At 34.3% G+C, this 22,219-nt stretch overlaps 1 protein-coding gene across 4 annotated transcripts; it reads right to left on the bottom strand.

The window, feature by feature from the left end:
* Positions 1–1,975: 1,975 nt before the first annotated feature.
* LOC134230611 (A disintegrin and metalloproteinase with thrombospondin motifs 9-like) lies at positions 1,976–20,951 on the bottom strand. 4 transcript variants are annotated; one of them, XM_062712468.1, is made up of 5 exons: positions 20,693–20,951; positions 19,434–19,705; positions 15,645–15,821; positions 12,266–12,401; positions 1,976–2,334 (listed from the first exon to the last, which is right to left on the bottom strand). In XM_062712468.1, the coding sequence occupies exons 1-4, from the start codon at positions 20,925–20,927 to the stop codon at positions 12,297–12,299; spliced, it is 789 nt and encodes a 262-aa protein (XP_062568452.1). In that variant the 5' UTR covers positions 20,928–20,951; the 3' UTR covers positions 1,976–2,334; positions 12,266–12,296. The 4 variants fall into 4 exon arrangements, with proteins under 4 accessions (XP_062568452.1, XP_062568442.1, XP_062568449.1 ...); XM_062712458.1 differs by having other exon boundaries at positions 1,978–2,334; positions 12,266–12,415; XM_062712465.1 differs by having other exon boundaries at positions 1,980–2,334; positions 12,262–12,401; positions 20,693–20,950.
* Between the last annotated feature and the right edge of the window lie 1,268 nt (positions 20,952–22,219).

The raw sequence follows: 22,219 nt of genomic DNA, 5'->3' as shown, positions 1-22,219 counted from the left end.
TCTTTCAATACTTTGATTTTCTATTGTACTTATGATGAATGTGTGATTTGTGACACACCAATAATTCACACTAAACTTACATGAAGGTATATTTACAGTTATTGGGTGTGAATCACACAGACTATATTTACATTTTACATGTTTGTGATTCACACACCAATATATACACAATATTTGATATTTACATTTACATGTTTGCCCTATATCGTTGCATTTTTACTAACGTCGCTGCAGCCTCATTGTGACATCACGTTTACGCACGTTTCTCCGTGTATATTTCTACGCGTGAGTATACACGAAAATGGTTTTCATATCAGTTTCACAGTTGGCTTAGCAGAAAAACACAGCGAATGTAAATATTGCTGCATAAGTAAGTGTAGTTGACAAATGAATAGTCATCACGTTTATCATAAATCTTGGTAGTTTAGATATTATCGTCTTGTTCTAGTGAAATAATAAAAATATCCAAATATGAAACAAATATGTCGGACCCTGTGGTATCTCTAATTTCAATCCCCCCGGGATATATCTATCGACCTAAGAATGGAAATATATCAATCAGAAACTCGGGCATTTTTATATCAGTTTAAGTGTACTTTTGTGTACAATCAGAATTTTGCAAATGACCGATGACAAGGTAAGTAGATTTACACTTTCCATTTATATTTGTTACATGTTATATTTTTTCTTTTTGTTAGTTATCGAGTCCATTTTCAATAAATTATCGGTTTACCTTTTGCTGTGATTGGATGAAATCTGTTAATTACATACCTACTTTAAAAAAAAATTCTGACCGGGCAGAATGAAATAAAATTAGCCTTTCTAAGTGACAGTGGTATCTATTGAACTTTTTTAATGAGATATCATTCAAGCTAGCATCTATATTCAACATTTTGTAGATATCTATTTCTGAAGAGATATCTATATTTTCCATTTTTTAATCAAGATAAGATATATATCTGTAACTTATTTTCGGGAAAAAGAAAAAATTTGCAATATTTCTAGATAAGCTAGGTTTAATCATCTTTATTTGCAAAAGCCTTTTCCAGGGTGTGAAACTTTCATAAATGTACAATGACAATGTACTTAACATGTTTATTATCAAATTTTGATTCAGTGTTAAAATGACATCTTATAAGGATATATATACATTAACCTACATAAAACAATTTATTTAACAAATGAATTGTTTTTGGCTTTTAAAAACCAAACATTAAAGTCAAAATTTCTTCTATGACGTACAGTTTGACTTATAGTTTCTTATGTATTTTATTTCATAAGGTTTGGACATGACAAACCAAATCTTGATTGCCATTTATATGTTACGTGTACTTAACACAAACAAAACTTAGATGCACGGCTTGATAAAACTTTTTTTGCTTTCTTACAATTCTATACAAAATTCTGAACAATGTTTTAACATCATGACAAAATCATAAAATTGTCCCACTATACTTTGTTAACAGTATGCAGGTTACCAATTTAAATGTAAATATATGAGAAATATGGTTGATTTCTGAGAAAAGTTGTGTTATTTATCCCTAACCTGCACGTCAACAAGGGAGCTATTGTAACTTAATATTTTTTGTTTTAAAGTAAAAAGATTGCAACGAAGTCAATACGGTGGAAAAGCCTTTTCCAGGGTATGAAATTTTTATACAGTGTACTTTGCATGCGTTTATTATCACATATTGCCTCAGTGTTAAATTGATAACATAATTATATGATTAACCTACATAAAAAATCGATTAAAAAAAAGTAAATGTTTTTCTTTAATAAAATATAATAAAGTTACTTTAATAGCTTCTTCTTTTACGTGCAGTTTAACATATAAACGGCAATCAGGATTTAACATATAAATGGCAATCAGGATTTGGTTTGTCATGGTTTGTCATGACCAAATCTTATGAAATCATATACTTAAGGCCTTTTTAGTGTTTTGAAGAATTTTAATGCTTAATAATTTATTTTTGATACTAAATACTAGTGATTTTGATACTTAATTATTTAATTGTTGTAGCTTTTTGAAACATAATTGAGTATCCACGTGAGAAACAAACTCAGAAGAGTGATGCACATTAGGTATGTCATTTAAATACAAGTAAAACAATAATAATAGTAATAGTTATATCACTTTGCTCTTTTACAAACTGATAATATAAGAAATCATAATACGAATGCAAAGAAAATCAATTGTACATTATTGTTGAAGTCAGAGGTTCCAAAATTTCTTTTCCAGAAGAGACATGTCATTCTCTAAATAGCTTGATAACGAAGCTGATGTCTAGGACCATTGACTTCATTTCACTGAACAAATCACCGGTTGTGCAGAAACTGAAAGTAAGAATTAATAAGATTTAAAAGAATTGTTTGAAAAAAAAAGTATGCACTGTACTAAAATCGTACTCAACCTGTGTATTTCCGTAAAGTCAATATTTTGTTGTTAAAGAGAAAATACTAGTTTTTAACATATTTGTTATATAGTTTAGATTTTATAATACTAGTGGAGTTTTGCGATGAGCGCTAGCGCTGATTTTTACAGTTGACAGCTTACTTTTAAAGTAGGAAAATATACGGAAGCTCTTTTACGATACAAATATTTAGCTCAACATTTAATTAAACGAAAATAACGGGTTGTTTCAAAGCACAAATAAGTTGGCCTTGAAGAACCCGGCAACCACTCTACCCGCAACTCCCAGTCCTCACATGCAAGTTCCCCTAACACCAAATCTATAACAACTAGAAAGGTTTTTTTTTCTTTTCTATAATCAGTTCTGTATCTCCATAAATGACAAAGGTTTAAATGTCAGAGACAACTGTCAACTGTAAAAGCCAGTGCTTCTCGCAAAAGTCCAGCATTCAGTTCATTTATTGATATCACCATGTTGGTATACAGTCAAAACAATAAATCAAAGAACACGGAACAGAAAAAAAGAAAAAAAACCATAATTATTCATGGGCGTCGGAAGCAAATTAAAAGTGGGGGGGGGGGGCTAAACCAACTAAAAAGGTTAGCCCCAATTTTCAATGCCCTTATTATGTCTATGTTTGCAAAAATGTTTCAGACGCCTATGATAATTACAAACAATACAATTTCTCATCATTCTTTATAATATCTATAGTCCCTGGATTTGTTTTTTTCTGCATTAAGCATTAAAAAAACATGAACGTTTAGTAGTATTATAAGTATATGGGTTTACAATTCCTTTAATGGGATCAGAACCACTACTAATATAAGAGAATTAAACTAGTGATTACACACGTTTGAGATGTTATTTACCTGTGGGTACCCCCCTCCCCCTGAAATTTTATATTTCGTGAATAAAATGAATTTGTAAGTTTCATCATATAACGAACATGACGAAACTTAGCTATTTTCCTGTATTTTATGGCGTAAGTAGGAAAATTGACATCATTGGCATGTTGTAAATTTCATTCATTAACCAACCAGTAAACTGTAAAGGCCCTTTCACAATTGGCGCACGAGCACTTTACAACACTTTGCGATCGGAAAATTTTAGCTTCGCACGAGCTCTCGCATACGTTGCACGATGTCTCGCATTCATTGCATGTGTTTTAGTGGTCGCATCAAGTCTCTTCAAAATAGTCAACATGCACACTATTCAGACGCGACCAAATGCGATCCAAATTATCGCAATTCAACGCACGAAAGTTAGTGCGAACGTCTTACAACGTTTTATGTACTCGTAAGAGTGATGTACGATTTTTAAAGATCGTAAGATGAATCGCAGCTGTCTTTGCGTGTGTTTTGCAACCATGAGACTGTTGCTCAACATGTCTCGTGTAATCTTGCAACGTTTTACTATCATTGCTTGATTTATCACCTTCAATTGCCATTCTTTGCAAACAGGTATATATGCCATGTATAATTATAAGCATATTAACTATGTCAACTGAAGAGCGTCGGAAACGGGTGGTATATATACCCGGCCCTCTGACTCGCACGAACATTCGTACTATGGAATGCATAAGCGCACGAGCACCGCACGTCTAATCGTATTGTCGCACGTTCAATCGTCCGATTACCTGATCAGTCGTGCAATCCTATCGCATTATCTTACAACACTCGCTTTCATTCTACAACAGTCGCATATAGACGCAAGATATATCGCAAGATTTAATGCACAACAGTCGCTTTAAATCGTGTGCATTTCGTACGAACACTTTTTTCATATGCGATTATTTTGGCAACAGTCAAAATTATTCGGTCGCACGAATATTTTGTCGCTTCTGCTCGTGCGCCAATTGTGAAAGGGCCTTAAGATAAGTGCCTTGTACCGTCCTTATGTAAACTTGTAAATATCTTCATCTGATATTCAAAACTTGCTTGTTCACAAAGTCTTTCAGTTATATTTTGGTAAATACTTATATATATTTATTTACTTAGTCTAGTTCATTTTGACTTTGTAAAGGACATAGGATATTTTTTCAAGTACAAACATTGTCCATATTTTTCTGCAAAATAGGCATTTAAGAATATTATTATTATTATGTTTATTCACCAATCATGGGCCCACGGGGGGCATGAACAATTATTACAAAATGATAACATTGATTACAATTCTATATTAAGGATAATGTAACATGACTAGTGATTAAGTTTGACATTGAGAAGTGCATCACCACACTGGATCAAAAGCATAGAAACCATAGAATGATAAAAGAAAACACAATTAAATAAAAATGATAGATATAAGGTAAATAAAAAAAAATCTTGTAGTAATGGCAGTACTCTAATATAAAACTAGTGCATCTTGAATACAAAGGGCACCAGGGGATGATACCTCTACACAGCCAGTCTGGCAAACCTGTACCCTAAGTATTGAAGATGGTCATTCAAAAAAAAAAATCATTTAAGTATTAACAGAAATAGTAATTTCAATTAATAAGTACTTAGCATATAATTATAAATTTAATGCAAACTAATCTCTTGGAGTTAGTTCAATAGATATTTGACATATGCATACCCACATACACAAACATACACTTACTGTTACACAAATCCATGCATACAAAAATAATAATTTATATACAAATATATGTATGTATAGTATATATTATAAACATACACTTATTGTTACACATATCCATGCATACAAAAATAATAATTTACACACAAATATATGTATATATATAAACAAATGGTACTATCATGTATAAATGTAAATCTGTGATCTTGAAGGTAGCATATAATTAATGTAAAGAAAAGGTAACTTGGATACAGAGGGTACCAGGGGACGATGCCTCTGCACAGTCAATTATACTGGCAAACCCGTACTCTAAGTATTCAAGACACCCATTCTGACTGATTCTGTACATTTAAGAAGGGAATGGGAGGACACATTAAATTTACAAAAAAAAAAAAAAAAAAAAAAAAAAAATTCCATAGGTTTACTAATACTTTTCATACTTCAGCTCTCATAATCATTTTACTGACTTGACTCAGTATTTGCACATCCTCATTAGTCATGAGCCAATTTAACTTATTATCACTGTCCAAGTTGTGGAAATTCTTACAGGAATTGTTTATTAATTCATACAAGACTTTTCTTTCATCCTTAATGTGATTACATGAAAAGAAAATGTTTCTCATCATCAACTGTTTTGTTATTGCATCTATTGCAGTGTCTTTCTTCTCTAGGAATGCCTATATATCGACCCCTTTCAATATTAAGTCTGTGAGCTGATATGCGAAAACGAGGAAAACTTCTCCTCTGCGCAAAATTCTTAATTAAATTAAGATACTTTTCTTGACCAAAATTTTGTTTAAAAGTGCTATAGCATCTCAGCTTTTTATCAGAGTGTGATTTAAGTTGAGAATTCCACTCTTGTATATAATATCTAAATAAACAATCTTTAAGTTCACGTTTGAATTTGTGCATTTTGACTGAAGTTAAATCACGAATACCCTCGATATTGGTAATAAGAAAATTAATGGAGCTGTACCAAGAAGGGAGTTTTTTCTCAAACAATGATTTGGATTCACAATATGCATCTTTTAAAATTGGGAAAGAATGGCCTAGATTTTCAAGCCTATACCAGTACCTTATCATTGATCTTACAATGTCAAAGTGCAGGGGAAATCTACCTAAATCAGACAATACAGCAAAATTAGTTGCAGTTTTATGCACACCTAGTACTGATTTACAAAATTTCAAGTGGAGTTTTTCACAGAATAAGTTGGAGTATATTTTATCAATAGTACAATTGGGTATGCTATTTTTTTTTGTAAATGGATTAAAACAACCCCAAACTTCAGATGCATACAATAAAATAGGTTTAATTGTATGGTCAAAAATATGAATAGTGGTTTTAACCTCAGGATTCAGGGAAATGAAATTTTTCCTGAGTTTAAAAAATGATTTTAATGCTTTTTGATAAAGCTGCTTTTGAGCAAAGGAGAAAGAACCCGAAGAACAAAATGTCACACCTAGATATTTGTATTCAGACACACATTCCAGTTCGACATCATCGAGGTAAAATTTTGTTTTGGAGAGTCTACCTGCTTTGTTAAAAACAACTATCTTTGTTTTAGATGTATTAACACAGAGACACCAATCGTTGCAGTATTGCTGTAGAATATTAAGTTCTTGTTGTAAACCTTCCGCTGTGGAGGAGAGTAGAATTATGTCATCAGCATACATCAAACATTTAACTGAATTTGAATTTAAATAAACAGGGTTAGTAGCTGAGTTCAGGTAATCTGGAAGATCATTAATAAAAAATTTAAATAAATTGGGACTAAGATTGTCACCTTGCTTCACTCCCAAAGTTATTGGGAAAAAGTTAGTAATCTTATTATCGACTCTGACACAGGATTTACTTGATGTATACATACTTTTCACTACTTCATAAAAATTTGTTCCTACCCCTATTTTGAGGAGTTTAATTTTGATTCCTGTGTGTATAACAGTATCAAAGGCTTTTTGAAAATCAACAAAGCAGGCATATACTCTACCATCTTTAGTATTACAGTACTTATCAATAATTGTCTTGAGTATATACATATGGTCTGATGTTCTTGCTTTTCGAGTGAAGCCGATCTGATAATCACTTATTATATAATTATATGATGTTTTTCTAAAAATTTATCAAGTCGAATGTCTAGTATTTTATTGAATAACTTTCCTATTGCATTTGTAACTGTAATGCCCCGATAGTTGTTTGGATCAGAACTATCATTACTTTTATAAATAGGAATAATGTACCCAGAAGACCAAGGTTTTGGATAATATCCAAATGTAAGGCAACAGTTGAATATTTTATAGAGACATGGTAGTAAAAAAGTTTGACTACATTTGATCATATGGTTTGAAATATTGTCAAGACCTGGGGCTTTTCCATTTTTTAATTTTGAGATAGCATTTGAAATTTCTGCTACAGATATATGATTATCAAGTTCACTAAAACATTTAGTTTTTTCCAGATTGGTAAGAATATTATCAAGCTGTGCCAGACGTTGAGCATACGTGGGTTTTGGTTGGTTTAGATTTTGGAAGTGAGAGACCCAGGTGTTTGGATCGATTGCGTCCGAACTGTTCGTGTTTTCAGTACCTTGCAGCTTATCAATAAGATTCCAATAAGATTTTGGGTTTTCTTCATGTAGAGTTTCTAACTGTTTTAGCAGAGATTGTTTATACTGTCTGCATTTGTATTTCCTTGTTTTGGTATATTCTCTATACAGTTTGTAATAGTGATTTCTGACAGCAGGATCTTTGGGGTATTTAGTATATATCTTTGCGTAGCTAAATAAATTTCTTCTCATGGAGTTTTCCGAATCAAACCATCTTTTATGGTTTTTGTTTGTCTTTTTGCAATTTTTTTTGCATTTTCTAAGGGACTTATCTGCAGTATTAATAAGGATATTAGATAATTCTAATGTAGCATTATCAATTGTCGAGGGAGAATTAAGATTAGGTCCATTTAAAAGATTATGTAATTTTCTTTGAATGTCCTCTGAATTAAGAGCGGCTTCGAAGCGAGCAGAAGAATCATCAGACCAAATGTAGTTAGGAGATACAGGACTTGAATTGACATCATTCATATCAGATTTAAGACAAAACCTGGCAGATAGTGACCATTGCAACAAACAGTGGCAATCAGACAAAGTAGGTAAAAATTCTGATACTCTAAAATACAATATTTGGTTTAGTATTTTTTCTGAAACCAACACATAGTCAACTGTGCTACATCCATTTGGTGTAAAACATGTATAATTACCAACTGTATCTCCAAAGGTACGACCATTTAATATTCTCAATTGGTTTGATATACAGAGATCTAATAATTCTTTGCCTCGATTATCTAATTTAGAGTCCATGTTAAGTCGATTAATAATTTGTAAGTCAGCATTGTATCTTGAATCAAGAGGAATAAAATTATCATCATCGTTTTCAATGAAATCAGGTTCTGTAGATACCCTTGCATTGAAATCTCCGCAGAGTAGAATATTACCAAGTGATTTGTAATGAGGTGTGTCTTTTTCAATACACTCGAGAATATCATAGTCAATACCTTTGGAATATGAATTTTCCGGGGGGTTATATAGTACACATATGAATAAATCTTGGTCAAAATTGAAAAAAATTTTCTCTAACTTAATCCACTGAAAATCCGATTTTGTGTTTTTTAGGATCTTTATATGTGGTTTAAATTCACTTCTACATAGCATGGCTAACCCCCCCCCCCCAAAGTTCTGTTATGCTTTGATGCAGACCTACAAACAAAATGACAGTAGTGATTTCCTATCTTATGGATACATTGATCATGACCAACATGAGTTTCGGCCAGAAAAACAATATCAAATTTTTCTATCTGTTTGAGAAAAACTGGATCATTCAGTTTGTTATATGACTTGCTCAAAAGACCCCCTACATTCCAGAAGCCCATTTTGACCGATGAATAAACAAAAGATGACTTCATAATCAAAAGTTACAATAAAAAACAAAAAAAAGTATATATATACTAGGCTTCAAGTATTAAACCTTTTATAAGGTATTTATCTGAACACTAAAATCTAATGTAGACATTGACCTAGCTGCATATTTATATGTTCTCTATATTCAGTGGCAAATAAAAGCACATGAAATTACTATAAATCAATTAAGCATCTCTTATCTGAGAGTGTTAATAATAAGGAATTAAACTCAGAAGCCAAGTTTTCAAGAACTAGACAACACTACAATGTTTCACATTTTACAACATAACATTAATACTTTGTGTAACCCCGACCTCGACCTCTCCTGTTGTTGTGGCGGAATCTAGATCTGGATCTTTCCCGATCTTGGACAGGAATGTTAAGGAAAGTGTGAATGGTTTTTTTGATATTGGCTGCTAATAGCGATGTTCCTTTAACTGAGAGATGATATTGGTCTTCTGCAAGAAATTCAGGGGTTGGATTGCCATCTGTAAGCATGTTACCGTGGTCGCAGAACAACAACATTGGTTCCTCAGACAATCTTTGTTTCAATATTGCATTGGTAATTTGCCCATTGGTATGGTACTCAAGGTTGTCCAGTCTTGGCGTGGCCAGTGAGAGTATTGTGATAGTGTTTTGCCATTTGGATTTAATTGTTTGGATCAAGCTCTCTAGGACATTAACACAGGCCTGTGGCTCCATTTTTGTCAGGTCATTAGTAAGTGGGTGAAGAACTAATATGTCTGGGTGTAGGTTACAGGTTTGGATAAAGTCCCTGGTTTCTTTCATTGTATATTTTATTATTTTGGTGATCTCCGCAACCGGGGTAAGTTTGTTTTCATTGATTCCTTTCACGTTAGATGTCCCAATGAGTAAGATGTTAGGTTTCGCTGCTGCTGTGTCATGCTTTGGCTGAAGATCTCCAACATTGGAGGAGCTCACTGCTTGAGAATAAGACATGGGAGTTTTAAGCTGTTTCTCCATTCTCTCGAGCGTTTCGGTGACATCCATTTTAAATTTATTAAGAGATAGACAGACATCTTTAATCTCTTCTAATTCTCTTGCACACTGATGTAATTTCTTTAAACAGGCATCATTGTTTTGATTGATAAGGGTGACCAAGTAGTTCATGTCCTTTCCTTGGCTGGCCTCAAGCTTGCCTATTGCATCAGTCATGGAACTTTCAAATCTGTGTAGGTTTACTAGATGCTCGTCACTACGTTTATCTTGGCTCTGTGCTTGAGCTGCCGTTTTTACTAGTGTTATCTCATCATCAGTTTCGACAACTCTCGACTCATTGTTTGATGACTGATTTTCTGTTTCCGTGTGTTCTACCGATGAATGTGGAAGTTTCAAGTGAAGAATTTGGCCGAGTACACGTTTCAGGATTGGAAAGTGTTTCTCAACGAATAACATGTACTTGCTGCCCTGGGCTCTGATGGTTCCAGTTGTAATAAAAAATGTTACATTGTATGCTAGGCTATTATCCTTCTAACACAATAGAATTGGCGCTGTCATTGGAATCTTCCCAGATTTCAGGTTCATCATAACATTTAATAATGTAGCTATCGCTTTTCCCCAGGTGACCATAGTAAAAGCTATCGAGAGTCTTAATCCACGGGTAAATTCTTTGTAAATTGGTGTGGAAAGCGACCATGTTTGCACCCTTTTCGTAAGTTTTCAGATCAACTTCTTCAAATAGCGAGTTTCTTGCTTTACCCGATCTCTTGTTGAGCTTTTTTGGTAAGCTGGTCAGGGGATATTCGTTTACAATTCTGGTCCACGATGAGTCGATAGGGGGTATTTCTACAATGTCTGCCATTTTGGCGCGAATCACTGCTAGCTCTGTCGGACGATATTTTTAAAATTCTACAATGTTCAAAAAATTTAAACTGCCGATCGAGTAAAACCTGTAGCACACTTACAAATACAAGTCAAAATTGCAGAAAAGACCTCAGATTATACAAGAATGTTGCTAGAACAATGTCAAAAAGACTTCAGTGTTCACGTTGTTTTTAAAGTCCAACCATATCGGATCTCGAGCCCGACAACATTTTTATGCTATATATATTTTTGCACTTTGTTTGCTCCTATTGTGACACGATAGCGGTGTTTTCTTTGAAGTTTACTGTTCTGTACTGTTAGCAATACAGAACGGGACTGTGGTGGGCGGAGCTACTTTCCGTTCTGCATTAGCCTTGTATACAGTATTGTATTTGCCAACTATTCTGTATCTAAAATACAGCACAGTCTAAAAATAAATCTGATTCAATTTAGCAAAGCTGGCACGTACACATAATAAATAATGATGTTTTCCTATTATTAATTTTTAAGAAATGCCCGGTATTTTCCTGAGAATGTAGAATGTCAAAATTTCTCAATCACTTTCAAAAAACTTATTCCACACAGTATCTACACGTAATTTCGATCGAAAGTAAAAAAAAAAAATCGCAATAACGGAAAACATCCTCTAGCGCTGTACCTAATTTTGAACAATCCACACGAAACAGAAAATTCACTATAACGGAAAAAATCCTTCTCGCTGACGACAGCCACACGTCTCTTTCACTTCGTTTTTAATGTCGCAATTCAATTTGAAAATAAAAATCCCTGACATCAAAGTCCATCGAAGAATTTTCTGTAAATCCCGTTTTTGTAAATCTAGTTAAACCGGGATTTTAAGACCCCTGAAATAAATTATGATAAATCTCCATCTACAATTATAACAATAGATCACAACAATTACGGTTAAATCCTCCAATTTATCCATTAAGACTGACTATCACTCGATTACGTCTACCCCGTTAAATTGTCAAAACAAATCTGACCGAATTTTTCGTTTTCCGTGGAAATATATATACTGCGGATGCGTACTCCCCGTCGGGGCCTCATCTACAGAACTCTGGCGTAAGTTTGGATGCTGTAAAGTTATAAAGTGGGCGGAGCTATTTTTGATTGATCGTGTCACAAATCATTTAGAGAACGAGACAGGTTCTGTATCGTAGATACAAATTTGGGGGCGGAGACTCGTGCTTTCGCACTCGTCTGCCCCCAAATTTGTATCTACGATACAGAACCTGTCTCGTTCTCTAAATGATACTTAGCACTTGAAAAATCTTTTCGAAATATTCTAAATATTTGTTTCAGGTATTTCATTCTTTTGTGTAAAAAATAAAACTATTTGAAAAAGAACAAATTTACACATTTCATTCCGTAATTATATTTTTTAACATGAATGAAAATCTACAAAAAGTATATATCAAGTTCTCAAGTTTCGACTGAGACAAATTCTCAAATCAAACCAATGAGTGAGGATGTCTCACCCGCTTCTGTTGCCAAAATAAACTTCATTTCTTCTTCAACTGCACCACACTTTCCACACCATCCTCCACACCGGAAAGACACTTCCGCTCCGTCTGCTGAACGCTGAAAATCCAGTATACCAGTAGCATAGCCTCCCACTCTACCGAATACAATCTGAATATAGAATTTTGTTTTTATTATAATTATTCACGGTTACACGGGATAAAATTGACTTGGGTATTCAACCAAAGGTCTTTCTGTCTTTTAGCTCACCTGAGCCAAAGGCTCAAGTAAGCTTTTCTGATCAAAATTTGTCCGTTGTCTGTCGTTGTTGAACCACTGGGCCAATTTCAACCTAACTTGCTACAAAGTATCCTTGCGTAAAGGGGATTCAAGTTTGTTCAAATGAAGGGCCACGCCCTTTTCCAAGGGGAGATAATTAAGAATTACAGAAAAATTAATGGCATTTTTAAAAAATCTTCTCAAGAACCACTGGGCCAGGAAAGATGAAACTCATGTGGAATCATCCTCAGATAGTGTAGATTCAAGTTTGTTCAAATCATGACCCCCGGGGATATAGGGCAGGGCCACAATGGCCGATCAAAGTTTAACACAGGAATATATAGGAAAAATCTTTAAAATCTTCTTCTCAAGAACTACCGGGCCAGGAAAGATGAAACTCATGTGGAATCATCCTCAGATAGTGTAGATTCAAGTGTGTTCAAATCATGACCCCCGGGGATATAGGGCAGGGCCACAATGGCCGATCAAAGTTTTACACAGGAATATATAGGAAAAATCTTTAAAATCTTCTTCTCAAGAACCACTGGGCCAGGAAAGATGAAACTCATGTGGAATCATCCTCAGATAGTGTAGATTCAAGTTTGTTCAAATCATGACCCCCGGGGATATAGGGCAGGGCCACAATGGCCGATCAAAGTTTTACACAGGAATATATAGGGAAAATCTTTAAAATCTTCTTCTCAAGAACCACTGGGCCAGGAAAGATGAAACTCATGTGAAATCATCCTCAGGTAGTGTAGATTCAAGTTGTTTAAATCATGACATCTGGGGGTAGGGTGGGGCCAAAATGGCCGATCAAAGTTTTACATAGGAGTATATAGGAAAAATCTTTAAAAACCTTCTTCTCAAGAACCACTGGGCCAGGAAAGATGAAACTCATGTGAAATCATCCTCAGGTTTTAGATTCAAGTTTGTTCAAATCATGACCCCTGGGGGTAGGGTGGGGCCAATGGCCGACCAAAGTTTATAATAGGAATATATAGGGAAACATTTTAAAATCTTCTTTTCAAGTACTTCAAAGCTGTGATTAGTAATATTTATATGGAATTATCCTCAGGTAGTGTAGATTCTAGTGTTCAAATCATGATCCCCTGGGGAGTTAAAATTCAAGCCCCCCCCCCCCCTCCAACCTCTGATATGTGCTTTTTCCTAGCTGTTGTGCTCAGGTGAGCGCTGTGGCCCCATGGCCATTTGTTGTCCTTCCTTCTAAAAAGTCCCAAACTCTTGAATGTACCAAATTCTTATTTGAAACTTTTTCTTAAAATAGAAAAAAAGATATGAATTTTTTGCACAATTTTAATTAAATAGTACCATTATGCAACCTTTACTTTGTGTTTCTGTCGGACAGATATATCGGTTTCCTATTGCAAAACATGTTGACAGTTTTTGGGCATTTTAATTTCCCAACCCCAACTATACCACGCAATGCTTTTAAAATACATGTAAGTATTTATTTTCCTCATAGTGATCAAAGTGATTGAAGAAAATTTAATGAGGCAGAGTCTAATTCGAGTGCGCATGACTTTGCACAGCTTTTTAATTTGAAATTTCATGCAGTCATACATGTAAGTACAACAGTAAACCTTTTCCAAATATTGTAATTTTAATATGAAATTAACATTATCAATAACGCCTACTGGTCTGAAAATGAGATTTTACGACATTAATCAGAAAAAATGCTGAAATGGCTCTAACGATATCACTGTTTCCCGATTTTGTAAGCAAAGCACGACGATGAAAAATGACACATGACTCGCTTATATGTTTGAAGACGTCCATGGATATTAAATGTGTAATTAATTAGACCGAAAATAATTATGACATTATCTTCTCAATCTACAGATTTTTTTCCGTTTTTAGCTCACCTGAGCCGAAGGCTCAAGTGAGCTTTTCTGATCAAATTTTGTCCCTCGTCCGTTCGTCTAGCTGTCTGTCCGTCTGTAAACTTTTCATATTTTCGACTTCTTCTCAAGAACCACAGGGCCAATTTTAACCTAACTTGGTACAAAGCATTCTTTGGTGTACGTGAGTTTAAATTGTTAAAATGAAGGGCTAAGTCACTTCAGAAGGGGAGATAATCAAAAGAAGACAAAAATAAGGTGGGGTCATTGAAAAATCTTCTTCTCAAGAACTACTGGGCTAGGAAAGCTGAAACTTATGTGAAAGCATCCTGGGGTAGTGTAGATTCTAAATTGTTCAAATCATAACCCCCATGGGTAGGGTGGGGCCACAATAGGGAATCAAAGTTTTACATAGAAATATATTGGAAAAAATTTAAAAATCTTCTTCTCAAGAACCACTGGGTCAGAAAAGCTGAAACATATATGTGGAAGCATTCTTGGGTAGTGTAGATTTTAAATTCTTCAAATTATGACCCCCGGGGATAGGGCAGGGCTACAATAGGGAACTCAATTTTAAATTAAAATATATTGGAAAAAAACTTCACAGAAACTACTGGGCCAGAAAAGCTGAAACTTATGTGGTAGCATCAATGTTTAGTGTAGATTTAAAATTGTCCAAATTATGACACATTTGGTAGGGTGTGGTCAAAATATGTATTACAAGGGGAAAATTAGGTAAAGAACGACATAGCCAAAGCTACTCAGGTGAGCGAGGTGGCCAATGGGCCTCTTGTCTTATTAAAACAGGGCCACACGGCGTGTGACTTACTTATATGGAATGCTCCCCGATGACACCTGATCTTACTTCTACAATCGCATCATCTCGGGTCTTTCCCTCATCGGTCGGAAAAACAACCTCGAACGTGTTTACATCACCGGAGTTAAACATTTATACATTTCCTATTTATTCAAATATAGGATAGACGAAGTTAGAAGTCCCTTCTATAGTATATTTTAGGTAATAGCGTTACATTGAATAAACTCCATATTCCACAAATAAAAGGTTCGAGGTCGTTTTTCGCCTTGTAAGAAAGGCCCGAAAAGTTGCGATTGCTTACTTCTGGTGTTTTCTTTTAGGTCCGCGTTTCCTCTGCTCCTGACCTATTATGTTTTAAATGAGATCTTCATATTTCATAAGAATATTTTTTTTAAATTCTCAAGGACATGTGACTTTATTTCTTTAAAATAAAAAAACTTACAGTAGGATCAAATATCATCCCTGTTCCTCGAGTATTGATTTTTGCTCCGGAAAATCGAGGACAGGTTTTTCTGACAAAGTTTATTTCTCCAGCACAGTCTGTTGTTTGTCCGAAAGGAAGACTGAAATTCCCTGTACGCACTGCAAACGTATAATCTGTTCCATTCACAGACATATCCTATAAGTATAAAAATATGCAGAAAGACAAATGTTCCACGAGAAATATCACTTTATGAAAATATTTTAAAAAAAACTGTAGAGAGATTTGCATGTATTACAATATAGAGCTGGCAAAGATTATTCATCTTATAAATCATATGTAACTGAATTTTCATTAACGACAACTCCATTGTATGAAAAATGAAATTACACATTTATTTGTGACCCAGTTAAACATAATAAAATACCAGTTTAACTTAAAAAAGAAAGACAAATAAAAGCCAAACCCTTTTTTAAGTATCAATTAAGTAATTATTATTCCTGTATCAACTTATGTTCTTATTCGTTTCCACTCAAACGAACATAAGTAATCTATAAAATGAATAACAACACTTATACAGGTAGGTATAGAAGCGCTCTCATAAGTGCAGTTTAATATCATATACGGAATATACATTTCCAACTTTCCCTCTTGAAAACTCATCCAATATACAAAACAAAAGCATATAATTAATAAAAACAAAGATGATACTCGTGAGGATGTGTGGGTGCTTCCAGTAGCTAGCAAGATCCTCTGTAGAGTAATACTGAACAGGATGAAAGATGCATTGGATAAAGTTTTACGGGACGAACAGGCAGGCTTTAGATCCAACAGAAGTTGTACTTACCAAATTGCAGCACTAAGAATTATCGTGGAGCGATCTGTTGAATGGCAATCATCTCTGTACATAAATTTCATCGATTTTGAAAAGGCATTTGACAATGCCAACAGAGATGGAATGTTGCAAGTGCTAAGATACTATGGAATACCATCTAAAATAGGGACTATTATTAAGACCGTATATGAAGAATTCTCAGTGCAAGTGATACATGAAACATCCCTCATTCCTTAGAAGTCAAAACTGGAGTGAAGCAAGGCTGCTTACTCTCTGCCACTCTGTTCCTTATAGTGATAGACTGGATCACAAAACAGGCATTCGACAGGCCTAGGGGAATCAATGGACAATGGTCAGAAGATTGAAAGACCTGGATTTTGTCGATGACCTTGCCTTACTGTCCCACCAAATAAAAGACATCAGAAAAAAGACCAACAAGCTAAATGAAACTGGAAAGAAGATAGGACTGAACATTAACAGCAAGAAAACGAAAGTTATACCAAAGTCAAGACTAGAAAAATTTGACCAATCACAATTGAAGGGGAAGAACTGAAGGAAGTGGAACAATTTACTTACTTATGGTCCATCAGTAGTAATACAGGTTGTTCAGACGAAGACATTAAAGCCAGAATAAGCAAAGCCCGACATGCCTTCGCAATGCTCAAACCTGTCTGGAGTTCCAGTACATTAAGTGAAAGCGCAAAGATTAGAATATTTAATACCAATGTTAAATTAGTGCTTTTCTACGGATGTGAAACCTGGAGACTAACAGTCAGGACTATAACAAAATATCCAGGTATTTACAAACAAATGCCTACAACACATCTGTAAAGTGACATGGTCAATTAAGATACCAAATAAACACCTACTGGAGCGTACCAGCCAAGAATCAACATCCCTCCAGATTAAGAAACGAGCATGGCAGTGGATTGGTCATACATGGAGAAAGCCCCAAAACAGCATTATTAGAGAGAGACATTAGACTGGGATCCACAAGCTCAGAGAAAACAAGAGTGACCATTACACAGTTGGAGGAGAACAAGATTGAAAGGGCTTGAAAATATTGGAAAGACCTAGAATGAGACAAAAGGAACAGCCCAAACAGAGTAAGGTGGAGAGCGACTGTAGTGGCCATATGCTCCATAAGGAACGATGAGGATTAAGTAAGTAAGTACGTTCTATCTGTCAAACCGAATATTTTACAATAGGCCTACGTATTTTGTCTCTTAAAAAGTCTAATACATTGTTTTAGTGGGTTCATCATTCAACGATATATTAGACAGATCCTTTCTCATTTTAAGTGTTATCCGAATTGTACAAAAACAGAGCAGACCTCGAATACCTGCGCAACAATTTAACCAACGAACATAAAGTATAATTCGATAATGAGGGTCAAATATGCACATCAAAATTGTCAAAAATTCAGTAGCTTCCGGGGGTTTATCCCCTCAAACCCCATTGAGATCCTTAGTTCACGCCAAACCCCTGTCTAAACTCAGACACCCACGGAAAAGTACCCTGGCTACGCCCCTGGGGCCCGCCAAAGTTAAGTCGGGCGTAATTTGCATTTACGTAGTGGCGTACATGTATGTCTAGTCGTAAAAGATATGCTTAGTCGCAGGACTAAGTCCTTGACAACGTTGCATTGCGCTTGCGCAAAACATAAACATCGTCCAACGAGTATTGTAAACATGATTAAATAGTAGACTGTAGCACGTTAAAGTACAGAATAACACAATTTATAGATAAATGAGTACTTGCACTGATTGAAACATGCATGGATTTATAGGGTCATATGCATGTACTACAAATGTATCTTATAAGAAATTTATTTTAGTTTTTACAATATTTCAATAATAAAAATGTTATAAATTAAAAGGAAGAAATGGACCGTACATGTATTTCAGAATTAAGCTAAATTATTTATTTTGGAATTTTAATTACAGCCCGCCCCCTCCTCTCTTTTCCCGAAATTGATACAGGTTAATGACTTCGCTTTTGATAACAAATTTTATGATTCGATAAATACTGATTCTACTGATAAATACTAATAAATAAGTTTGAGACAGAATAAGATTTTAAAACTTTATTTTCATAATAAATGTATATGCAAGCAAAAATATGTATAAAAAATGCAAACGGTTTACATATGTACACATTTTGAGTCAAAAAATACATTTTACACGTTTACTACTAAGGTACATGTACATGTAAGACAATCCTCTATAAGTCTATTAAGTTTTTGTCAATTCAAATGAGCCATTATAATATTGTTATTTTTCATTAAAATGGCACAAACGTTCATAATATAATTTCGAAATACTAGACTCTAGGTACATGCTGTTATAAGAAAAAAAACATTCTTTACTATGAATACTCTGTATACAGGGTTATTTTCGCCCCGTCTTATTTTCGCCCTTTCACACTTGCAAATAATTTTGCCCCGTTTTAAATTCGCCCAACTGTATGAGCTTAATAAAAGATACCCCCGCCTCCCATATGCATATAATGGAAGTGTCAATGTTTTGCTATGAAAAACCCAAATATGTGTCGGATCAAAAAGTACAATAAGGCTAGTGCTAGTTCCTACTTTACGCAGACGAAGAGCTAAGACTGGGCGTACGACCTTTGATGAAACGGGCCCCTGTTGCCTCTAATGGCGCATTGAAACGTTAGATTGGTACAACTCATTTCGGTTTCATTTTTTCAATTTTTTAATTAAAAATCAAATTTCAATATGTTTATAACTTTTAATATTTATGTCTAATCATTCTGAGATATTTAAGTTATGCAATTGCTATATCCAGAGAAATTTTGTCCCCTATTCAGTTTTGCCCTTAGCACAGTTGGGCGATTTCATACAAGACGATAAAATATCAAATAGAACTCTGCCTGGGCAGAATTAAAACGGAACAAAATTGATTGTACTTGCAAAGGGGTACATGGGAAATAAATTAGTACGTTTGCAGTGTTACCTTTATGTTAATGGCCACTTTCAAAAAAACTGCTTTCTTTAGTGGGGGCCTAAATATAGATGTGCAGCGTTTGTATTTGCTAATCCAGTTTGAGCTGTCGTGTTGAACAAAGAAGTTTTCATACTTCAGAGTGACATACTCCTTAGGATCTCTCTGCATGTCATGACAATAAATCTTCACCCTCTTCCCATTCGTTGCTGCAGGATACAACCAGTATTCACCATCCTTTGTTATCCCACCGCATCCAGCGATGTCAGAACACGACTGGGGCACTTCATAAACAGAAAATTAATATTTTACAAAGGAGAACTTTTTTTCGAGAAACAAAATTGATAAATCAACGATGTTGCTGATTATGATTTTGGTGATGACGATGACGATGATGATAATGATTTTGGTGATGATGTGATATTGATGATGATGATAATGTGTATGATGATGATGATGATGTTGAGGGTGTTGATGATCATGGTGATGATAATGGAAATTATGCTGGGGGTTACAATGATGATAATGGTGTTAATAATGATGATGGTGTTGATGAAGATGTCAGGATCTAGCCAGTATCAGCGTCGGCATTTTAAAAAACAACATAACCAGGATCAGCAAGGAAAGGATAGAACACCCTATCGTATGCCATTCAAAAGTTATCGCCGAAGTTGATTTTTTTTATTAAGTCAATCGTCAAATTCAAGAGGTCAGAAATTATAGCATGCTCGGAAATATCTTTAAAAATGAAAATATCATATCAATCAAAAGTTAGAAGAAAAATTAACATTTTTTAAAACAAGGTCAAACTTTACCGTCACAAGATCAAAAACATATTGTATTTAGAAAGATCTTGTGACAGGTAATATACATGTATAATTTAAAAGCCCTAATTCTTCTCACTCAAAAGATATGACCATGGTTAAAAGTTTTGAAAAATAGGTCAAACCTCAAGGTCGAAAATTCAAATTTCATAATATATGATTCAAAGGTCCTTGACACGGGTAATAATCTTTAATATTAAAGCTCTCTTTTTATTCGAGAGTTCGGCCAATTGAAAGTTATGTTAGTGTATTTAGTCACAGGTAATGTACATATTTATGTAATATAAAAGCCCCATCTCTTCTCATTCAGAAGATATAACCAAGGTTAAAGTTTTCGTGATGGACGGAAAGACTGACAGACGAATGAGATTTAATGTCCCCTCGCTTTCGCGAAAACGGGGAACAAAGAACTTTAATATAAGATCATATTAAATATGAAGAACATACTTTGAATCATTCTCTCAGTCACTATGCCCTGCGATGTGAAATCTCCCGAAACGGACTCCTTGAGCATTTCCGGTGACGGATAAACAGGGTCTTTATCATATTTGTGAAGATACGCAACAGATGATATGAAAATTCCTAGTCCCAAAACCAGCAGAAATCCGAGTATTGACACAAAAACGCAAAGATTGGTACTCAACTTGTAGGATTCTCTCCTTAGATCCTGAAAACAACCCATTTTCTTTTTAAAAATTTGAAACACAATCTTAAACGACTTCTTCTTTCGAAGAGGCACTTATAAACAAATAAGAGTGTATATGTAAGTGCAAGTAAACACCTAATTAATATACTTCTCTGGAGTAAGATCTTGGGCAAATTAAACTGCAGCATTTGACGTCAGAATTTCATTTAGTGGTTATTTTTTCCATATCAGAATGTATTATGTAACTGCAGAATTTGAAATTAGGGACAGATGCTTAACTCTTTCTTATTAAATTAACACTTATTGAACTGAATTTTAGGCTTTGATTAGAAAAAAATTATCGTCGAATTCGAATAAACTTCTTTTTTAACGACATACATTTAGTGCTAAGCAAGGCAACATGAGTTAACCATAGGTATTTAAGAAAAAGAAGATTAAAAATCGAGGTCATTCGTGAAATTGTACTCATCCTGATGTTTTAAATACAAATTGTATGACGTTTATTTGTTTACTTTGAGGAGTTAAATGCAAAATTTACAACATTATAACTTTAGAACTTATATAACATCAAGAAAAATTAAACACGAATTCAAAAAAAACTTGTCATGCTATTAATAGGAGAATATCCAGACATGATTGAGAAATAAATGTCGATATCTATTATATACTCATTAATTAGGATAATATCTTTGATGAAAAAAACACCTGCATATTGATTAACCTGTGTTCTTCATTTTTTGCCAATATTGATTCACAATTTATTATTACAAGCTAATTCAAAGAATTTGTGTTTCCTTCTTAGGGAAAAGAAGAGCGCATGCCAAGGAGCCTTTTGATGAAATTGTAAATTGTAAGCAAACATCAGGTCACATACATGTATATTTTCACGTTCGATATTGTCAAAATTTTACACAATACATGGTGTCTAAATTAGCCTTTAAACAGATCTTATAGATGTAATAAGAATAAAAATTCCAACGACAGCCAGTATACGTGATAACTCTCTACACGTCCCTCTGCTAAAAAAGTGCCAAGCGACATTTAATTCAACAAGCTAATTCAGAGAATTGTGCCCCCCGCTTTCGGTGTCTTTGTGGATAGGTGTCATTTTTTATGACATATTGTGTCAAATCTTGTCACGGGTAATGTACATGTCTAATCTATAGCCCTGTATCTTCAAAATCAAAAGTTAAGGAAGTGAAACACTGATGACCCCGTATGGCAAAATAGCGAGCGAAGATTAAATTTTTCTTAAATGCAAATAAATATATTGGTACCCAAAGTAGGACCATCTCACAAGAAATACGATTGTGAAATATGAAAGCCCT

The sequence above is a fragment of the Saccostrea cucullata genome, unplaced genomic scaffold (genome assembly GCF_032062105.1).
Source record: "Saccostrea cucullata isolate Sc308-1 unplaced genomic scaffold, CSIRO_AGI_Scuc_v1 ctg891, whole genome shotgun sequence".
Taxonomy (NCBI): Eukaryota; Metazoa; Mollusca; class Bivalvia; order Ostreida; family Ostreidae; genus Saccostrea; species Saccostrea cuccullata.
Note: the sequence above shows the minus strand (reverse complement) of the source record. Positions and strands in the feature narration are given on the sequence as shown.